Source organism: Armigeres subalbatus, chromosome 2, assembly GCF_024139115.2.
Source record: "Armigeres subalbatus isolate Guangzhou_Male chromosome 2, GZ_Asu_2, whole genome shotgun sequence".
NCBI lineage: Eukaryota > Metazoa > Arthropoda > Insecta > Diptera > Culicidae > Armigeres > Armigeres subalbatus.
The window spans coordinates 450,904,518-450,914,155 of NC_085140.1; the positions used below are offsets into that span (position 1 = coordinate 450,904,518).

Below are 9,638 nucleotides of genomic sequence, written 5' to 3' on the forward strand. Positions count from 1 at the left end.
TACTTTCAGTTTAATTCTCCAAATGAGACAGACCCTAAGAAGGAGCAGAACAACAAATGAAGAACACATTTTGCAATCATAGCAATATTTGTTATTCATTTATCATTTGCATTTTCAACATACCAATAATAACTAATTTTGATATTTTCTTCTCTTCAAATATTTTGCTATTGGTTTGTTATTATAATAGCAAAATGAGTTATTTATGAGTTATTTGCTAGAGCAATGTCTGTTATTTTTTTTACTATTTTAGCAACTATATAAAACAAACTAATAGCAGATTTTGCTATTCAGTTATTCATATATTAATAGTAAAATTTGATATTATTTTGCTGTTTTCTTCTACCCGGGTACCGCCACCGTTGTCTGCCATATCGCCATTCAGGTGCTCTTCGCAGTGCTGCCACCACCTCACGCTCGTTTGTAAGGAGGTTCCCGTTTATGTCCTTACACAAATCGGGCTGTGGCACGAGACCCTTACATGAACGGTTCAACTTCTCATAGAACTTTCGTGCGTTATTAGCGTGGTACAATTAATCCGTCTGGCACGCCGACTGAAAGTCGAGTCAAGTACGAGACACTGAAAACGGCCTTACTGTTGAGGTCGAAATACGTATCTGTCAAGGTACAATTAAGTGGTGGAATTAAATGGGATTGTACAAACTCGTTTTATGACAAGTGCTATTTGAATAGTTATACATGCCCTTTATGGTACGTAGAATAGAATGCACCCATTTCAAATGTTCATGGTCATCCAAGAAAACCCTGAAGTAAGGCATTAGGATCTACACCAGAGATATATCAGCCTGTTTTAAATTTGGTACTTGTCCTTTGTGGTCCATGAATAAAATGCGTTCATGGCATATGCTAATGGCCATCCTAGAAATTTATGGAGTAAGACTTCTAGGCTTACACGAATAACTAGAGGGTCTTTAATCTAATTTCAATATGGTACATGATCTTTGCGATATTAGCCTGTTTTTCTCTCACGTTCTCGGCGTGAGGTTGTATCGTTCCAATTTATTCATATTTTGCATTTCCAAAGAATAGACAGCTTCATATTGGTAATATGAATGAAGTTTGTATACTACCTGGAACCAACAACAACAAGACAACAAGAACTACTTGGAATGCAAATATATCAAGATGAGGCTTCACATCTTGTTTATTCTTCAATAACTGCCTAGAGCTAATGCCAACAACTTGAACTACTTGAAATGCAAACATATACCAATAGCCTTCCGTTCGTAAGTTGATCTGCATATTCCTGTATGGAGCTCATAGATTACCTAGTACCATTGCAAAAACAACTTGGAATGCATACATTCACTCAGTTGAAGTTGCACAACTTGTTATTTTTTCAATTATTGGCTCCATCACGGAGGTTGATCAACAGGTGGCTCTATGAAGTTCGTTGGCTACATGGAACCAATGGCAACAATAAGAACTACTCATGCAATCATATAGCAAGAACCCGACTAGAAGAGCATAACTAAAACTTAACACAATTTTAACTTATTGTGATCTTCATAACTTATTTTGATACAATTTTGTTCTTAGTAGCCATTATCTTTCAAATGTTGTAACAGGATTTTAACATAATAAGATTTAAAAAATGATTTTGTGACTTCTATGACATGACGCTGATATAATTTGAAAAAGGTCTAATTTGTAATGTTCTTAGTTTCATGTTCTTGAAAAATATTTTTGTTCAGAAATAACTAATATTTCTGAATGTCGATCACAATCTGGAGAGCTATCACGACCTGTAACTGCACAGTAAACAATATATTTTTTATCTGATTCTGTTAAAAAATTTAACAAAATATGTTATTTTTATGATAAATTTTGATAGTTTTTGTTTCGAGTAGTGTAATTTTTGATAGAAATTTAGATATTTTAACAACTTCCTGCACCATATTTCTAACAAATTTTGTTATAATTTTTTTGTGTAACATAATAAGATATGATGATTTAATTTAGATATGACCTTCTAGTCGGGAAGCGGTCACACAACTTGTCTTTTCATCAACAACTGCCTCAACTACGGCTATAGATCTACAGACCTTGACTCTACGAAGTTCGTAGACTACTTCGAACCCATGACAAAAAAGCACTACATGAAATGTGAACATATCTAGACTAACATTTGAAAAGGGCGTAACAGCCAAAATTTATTTCTTCTGATTCCTCGTCTACATATAAAGCTTTATATGTGGACAAAGAATCAGAAGGAATAAATTTTGGCTGTTCCGCCCTTTTCAAATGTTGGTCTAGATATACCGTATTGACCCGATTTTGTCACTCCCCGATTTTGTCTACCCTTGATTTTGTCTACCCCCGATTTTATCACGTTTTCGACCTAATTTGTCGCAAACAATGTCGCAAACAAACAATGATTTTCATGAAATAACCTTCACTGCATGTAGCTTATTATGAATAATTTATGAGTACCTGTCAAGAAGTTTGTATGTCACTTCGACAATAAATTACGGATTCTATTCACGTATTTTGCTTTTCCAAGGCATAAGCTGATTCATATTTGTGAAACAAATTAATTTGAAATAAAAACTGTTCCGATTTTGTCACATTTTCTACTTTATCACCCCAAAATTTACCAAGGGGGTGATAAAATCGGGACATTACTGTACCAAGAAGTTCACACAAAGTGTGTAATGTTCAATAACTGCCTTCATTGCGTAGCCCACGACAACGAGAATAACTACTTCAAATACAAACATAAACCAAGAAAGGGCTCACAATTTTTTTTTCTTTTTCAAATAACTGCCTCCATTACAGAGGTTGATTCACCTACCTTGACTCTATGGAGTTCATAGACTACCTGGAGCCCAAGACAACAACAAGAACTACTTGGAATACAAACATATACCAAAGCTTGTTTATTCTTCGATAATTTCATTACGGAGATTGATCTACAGACCTTCGGTGGGGTTTGATTCCACAAAACCAGTACGCTAGACAGGTGCTTTCTCTACTAAGCTACGAAGGACCTCCGTCGTCCTCCACAGCTTAGCGGGTACTGATGAAACCAAACTCCCAGCACCGGGCACGTAGCCGAATTCTCGCAATACATTCTCAGAACTAACTCTCTCATATGTATTTTTGTACAATGCCAACCAAGTAGGATGAGTATTTAGTATTGTCTGGCTCCTACACACTTGCTTCATCAGCAACGGCGCTCGATGAAGTAGGGTTGTGTGAGATTGTGCCAGTTGGTCGTCAGATCCCAACCCGATCACATAAGCGAAGAGAGATCGCCACTCGAGTTCAGTACATTAAAAGTTAATTGCCTATGTTCTGGATATTAAGCCACCCGGAGTGGAAATTAATTACTATGTCTGAAACTCGATTATGCATATGCACAACATGTGACAGATTTAGTTCGGAAAAGGTATTGGAGGGTAACCGTTCCCTTCCCTCCCTCGCAGTTATTCTTCAATAACAGCATCCATTACGGAGATTGATCCGAAGACCTTGACTGTATGGAGTTCGTAGACTACCTAGAACTCACGACAACAAGAAGAACTACTTGGAATACAAACATATACCAAGAAGGGGTCACACAACTTGTTTATTCTTCAATAACGGACTCCGGATTGATCCGAAGACCTTGACTGTATGGAGTTCGTAGACTACCTGGAACTCACGACAACAACAAGAACGACATGAAAAACAAATATATACCAAAAAAGGGTCACACAACTTGTTTATTCTTCAGTCACTGCCTCCATTACGGAGGTTGATCCACAGACCTTGAATCTATGGAGTTCGTAGACCACCTGGAGCCCACGACAACAACAAGAACTACTTGGAATACAAACATATACCAATAAGGGGTCACATAACATGTTTATTTTTCGATAACTGCCTCCATTATGGAGATTGATCCACAGACCTTTTTTTTTCTTCCTAAACAATGGAGGGGGAATCTGCTCAACAGACATCATGGGTTGACCAGGAAGTGCGGGGTTAGGGATCACCGAGGGAGGCAGGACTACATCCCCGACTCGCTAAACCGTTTCCATTGCCGCCAAGCCCATAGTTCCTTCGGTACAACCAGAAAGTAATGCTTCAAAGGGGGGCCAGTGCACAACGCACCCTCGAGGTTAGCTGCGTGTCCTTGCAGCACCGAACACCGTAACTCGCTTTTTTAGAAGAACACCATGGTATCGTGCCAGCGCGTTGCCGGCTTTCCAGGTGGCCTTACCACGCCCTATGTCCTCGGAAGGTGGGAAGGGTCGACTTCGCGCCTGCTTCCCTCTGCACGACTGGTATCAAGAATGATGATGCCGCGTGCACCCCAAATTGACCTTTCTGCGATAGGGCCTATTCGCCAGCACACAGAGGGACTTGCCGACGCGAGGCCTACGCCTGCCCCAGCCTTGACGAGGACCCCTTTCCGTCCTCGGGCTCGGAACCCGCCCGGTTGACCGACGCCGCGAAAGCGACGATACCATGTTGTTCTTCGCGCGGCCACTTGTTCGATAAAAGGATCGAGTTCGACCACAGAGCATGACCAGAAGAGGTCATTGGATGAGATTTATTGAATGCACCATAGAGTACCGTTTTTGAATTTGCACGATAGACCTTTGGTTGCGCTAGCAGACCTTAAGATCTTATTCCAGTGATTTTTTGGATGACTGAGGCCTTACTCCAGGGGTTTTTGGAGACCCAGAATGTATACTGTGAACAAAGACTATTCTAGAAAGCGCAATGGTTGATAGTTCTTTGGTTACAAGTGTAGACTCTTAAACCTTACTTCAAAGATTTCTTGTATAACCATAGACAAAAGCTGTAAACCTTTACCATTGGCAAAAAGTATATGAGGTTCTGTTTCCAAAACTGTTAAAATTATCCAAATCGGTTGGAAATTGTTAAAGTTATGAAAATATCAATTTATGGGAACACGGGTACCCGTTCGGCCATCCACGTGGTAAAAAAAAATCAGGAGCCCCTCCCCACGTCCCTCCTCACTGTATCAACGTGATTTTCTCACAGATGCTACATTTTATGGAGTTTTTAGATGTCACCGAGTTTCACCACTTGAAGTTGAAAAAGGAACACGGATACCCTGTCGGCCGCATAAGGGTTAAAGTATCAAAATTGTAACAAAAGTACTTCTAGTTTTAACAAAAACATTACCAAATATATTTTCAATGGAACAAAAATATAACTCGATGTGTTACATGAAAAGTGATGAAAATACCTAGAATTGTTACAAATTATGTTATTGTGACAAAGTTATCACTGGATGTGTAACAAATATTGCTATTCGTATGATTTATATCACATTTTGATATGTTTGTTTTGTAGTATTAATAAGCATTAATAAGAGTAATGAACCAGCTACAATTAGGAGCGATGCGCATCACCGGCGCTCGCCAGATCCCTCGATCTCCAAGTTTTTTTTCTGTGAAAGTAAATCCTACTTTTTTTCTTTTCGATGAATCAAATCCCTTAGTAGGATTTGTAGTAGTTTCCTTAAGTAATAGCACCGACGAACCGACGTGTCACTGGCGCTCTCTGATTGTCTCACACTGTTTAACGGTTATTCGCTTTTGCGGGCGATCGCTCTTGTCAAAAGAGTTAAGACACAACTTTGCTGCAATGTTAATACACGTAGGCTGGTGGCTGAGCTATGAAAACTTCGCGAACCATTATGGGGGTGGCGGTAGTGTTCGATGATTTTTCATAAAGGCGTCGTGGGCAGCAAATTTAAATTATTTTCTATGGGGTGACACGTCGGTTCGTCGTTGGTAATAGTTCAGCATGTTCTTCCAGGAGTTCCTCCCGAAAATATCCCACAAGTTTCTCATTTCTTTCGTTGTTCAAACAGGATTTTTTTTTTTGGGCTGGTTAGTCATATGGCAACTGCTTCTGCCTCATACGCAGGAGGTCGTGGGTTCAATCCCAGGTCCGTTCCATTCTCCTACTTTGTATCTTTCTTCATATTTCTCATGTTCTAGCAATCACTAGAACTGGAAATGGATTTCCATACCGTTATCCTCTCTATCAAATTGACTACTCTAGGAGTAACTGTTAGAATTAGAAATTAACAAAAAAGATCGTTCCTACATTTAATTATAAAATCCATCAATTGCTTTCTCCTATCTATCACATTGGCAGCTCGTTAACCTAACCCGTAAATTCTAATGAATTCCACATGAACTCGTGGTAAGTGCAGAGGTATATTCGATGTTTGCATCATCATTTCCTCCCCTTTCTTACATTTACTTGCATTTTGACGTGGCAGGCGCCAGTGTGACCTAACAAATGAGGTCACCAGTACTTGCACATGGAAGATGAGTGCTAGTCCCAAGCAAACATCTGTTGGTCTGGTCATAATGCAGTTACGGGCAGTCAAACAAGCTCAAAGCTCATAGCTCACAGGATGTTCTTTGGAAATTCATCTACATGATTCCTTGAAGTACCAATATTTGTTGTCCTGTACATATTAGTTTCAAGCATTTCTTAAAAACTGCTTCTGTCTCAATTCTTAAATGGTTTTCACTTATTGCTTGGTATCTCCACCATTCTAGAATCAACTGCTTTTTAGTGGTCCAGTTGTCCATCGAGCAGATACCAAAACATAAGTAAACCGGTAGTTGAATTGAAAGACTTTTACATTTGTTTATAGACATTTTCTGCATCATCCAAAACGGCATATTCATCAGCAATTGCTAAATATTTTAATCGTATCTGTTGTATCTAATCATAATGAACTGCACATTTTGAATAAGGTTTCATAGAGCGAAACAAAAAATATTAGAAGATCAATTAAGAAAATTCCTGCACAGTAAGGCTCAGATAGCATATAAACTCATAGCACGGATCATCATCGCCCCGAATCGAGTCTCGTGTCTTGTAGCCCCACCAACTTTGCTTGATCATGCTGACACAACATGATGCAGCACTTAATCTCACTCTCGCTTGATGAGGGCATTGGGATTTCTGCTACGAACAATAATACGCTTCCATCCCAAATCATCCTGGAATCGAGCATTTGCAGGAAGGAGGGCATTAGTTATAAAAGATGGTTTAGTTGACGATTTTTCTGCGAATTGTCCATTATTTGCTTAATGCAATGCTTGCTACTTTAAGCCCAAAGAAGCAGTACGGCGATAGGACAAATATTAGCCTCACTTACATTTTGCCTTTATTTCTACGATGGCACGGTGTGCGCTTATTTTTGGACTGTATCATTTGTTTTTGCTTCTACTTCCGCCACTGCCTGATCGTGGTGTTGCAAACGTAGCCTTTTTTTTGGTTAAAAAGATTTCATTCAACTTTAGCAAGGTGAGGTTTTTTCAGCTTTGCTATTCGATTATCGTGGTTTTTTCGTGTCGTCAGATGGTCTCAGGACCTTAACCTGCTGTGGGTCAATGGGACGTCAAAAGTTGATGTCGAGAAAGTCTGCACTTCAGACTCTGCAGGTACAAAGATATTTAAAAATAGTGAATACCAATATTTATTCATACTGACAAAGCTCAGTATATAGTGGGTTTAGTTAACTCATTTTATGAAAATGTAAGACACTGCGCTAAGTTCAAGGAATTTCATTTGCTCATTATTTTGGAAAATCCGAAAAGCTCAATTTTCCGAAGAATCGGATGAATATAATCCTGTCTACAAAGAAATTATCCTTTCGTTATAGACCCGATGCTGTGCGGTTCCAGAATTCATTTCTTCGCAGCCCTACAAACACCTTCGTGGGTACGAGTGAAAATAATTAAAGACCACTTGTGTGAGGCGAAAAGATGTGTATGCTTCGGTGTTTGTTCGTTAATATAAAGGTAAATAATGCTTAACTAATTCAAGATTTACACTTGGTAGGGTTTGGGTCACCGCGAACTTTTATATCTTTAGTTTATTGATATTTTTCGGTAAAAACTAAACGCACACTTCAGATTGTGCATGACGTTTCGGCCTACTGCCTTTCAGCCATCATCAGATCTAAAAAAAATATTAAAAATTCAAAAAATTAACAGCTCGGTAGCAACGTTTGAATCGTATGTATTTTTTTATTTACTTGAATGAGGATGAGCAAAATTGCATTGTGGCTTAAAGTTGAAATTTCTTGAAACAAAACTGTTACAAGATATTAAACCTGGAAATTTAAAAAAATAAAAAGGAGCCTTAGGACCATGAAGGCTGATCACTTAAAATGTGATAAAAAAAAAAACTTAAAGAAAACGTGAATTCAATAAAACAAAAATAACTTGTGTAATTTATTATCCAACCTATTCGATACTTTAATTGTCATGGTTCATTTAAATCCGGCCGAGTTGAACTTCTTAATAAAATCACTGTATTTTTCCATCGCTGGATACCATTCCTTTGATCCATAGTTCAGCGCGGGCAAACTACCGCCAAAGTCAGCGGGTAGACATTCAGGATTGATGTGCTTGAACAGCTTCTTCCTGTCCTCGCCGTGGAAGAACATCTGTTGGAAGAGAAATGTAATCTGGTCAAGCAACCACCCAAAGCTATTCACTTAGAAAACATACCCTTTTCTTCAGCTTCTCCTTGACGAATGGCTTCATCAGGGCCCAAACCATGTTGAAAATGATCGGCTCATTGATGAAGTGCACCGCTTTCATTCGCAGAGGAGCCGCTTCCTGGATGAAGCTCAACAATCGCTTCGATGCCCCTGTTGACATGCCCTTAATCTGTTTCATTCCCAGTCCCGCGAAATCGTAAATGACCACAATTCCGTTGATCTGCGTCGCCGGTTCCAAAATGGCCAGCTTGTGGATCGTATACAAAATGGCGAAGATCTTATCCTCGTTAACTTCTTTCGGGTCCCATACCTCACCCATTCGGATGACAACCATTCGACGGCCCATTTGGTCACGGTTGGTCAACACCGTCACCAGATTGTAGTTGGTTACTTCGTTCTTGATGTCCGATGGCATTAGATTGTGCAGTACATCGTGGTACTCTTTCTGAAACGCTGCTACATTGCGCATCTGATGTGGAGGAGCGTGTTTAAATTGGATCTCTATGTATATAATGATAGCATTTGAAACACTTACCAATTTGAGGGCACTCTCAGGGTAGAAATGCGTTGGTCTGAGGTAAAACAGAAGAAAATCGTCATCATCGGGGAAGTTCAAATCGCTCGTGGCTTGCAGTAATTTGCGCAGCTCAAGGATGGCTGCAGCTCGAACTTCCGGAGTCTCACGAATTTCCTGGCGGGCTACTTCCAGCAGTTCGGCGCTGGGCGCCCCAGTCTCAATATCGTACGGAGCGGACATCTTCGTTCGTTGAAGTTTCAGGCAGGACTGAATCCACTCGAAGCTGGATATTGAAGATGTATGTTCCGGCACGGTATTATTAGCTCAAGTCACACTCTTATCTTTCCGCAGGGGTTCGATTAGCTTAGGGGATTTGCAAAGTTTATTGATATCAAAGTGCAGACCATCAGTCGTCAGATCTAAAAAGAGGTAGCAGATTTAAATTTCAAAAACAAAAGATTTGTTTGTATATTTGTTTTTATTGAAAGCTTTATCGCAGATAAATATAATCAACACGTACCAAATCATCTAGGGTATGTGTACCAATGTCAAGAATATAGCTTTACAGTAACAATTTTTGCATTAACTGAGCTCAATATC

The 9,638-nt window shown here is 39.4% G+C and overlaps 1 protein-coding gene across 1 annotated transcript; it reads right to left on the minus strand.

Annotated features, from left to right (window-relative positions):
- Positions 1 to 8,220: 8,220 nt before the first annotated feature.
- Positions 8,221 to 9,399, minus strand: LOC134218201 (retinaldehyde-binding protein 1-like). Its single transcript, XM_062697109.1, has 3 exons — positions 9,057 to 9,399; positions 8,529 to 8,990; positions 8,221 to 8,464 (listed from the first exon to the last, which is right to left on the minus strand). Exons 1-3 carry the CDS (start codon positions 9,276 to 9,278, stop codon positions 8,288 to 8,290), a joined length of 861 nt encoding a protein of 286 aa, XP_062553093.1. The 5' UTR covers positions 9,279 to 9,399; the 3' UTR covers positions 8,221 to 8,287.
- Between the last annotated feature and the right edge of the window lie 239 nt (positions 9,400 to 9,638).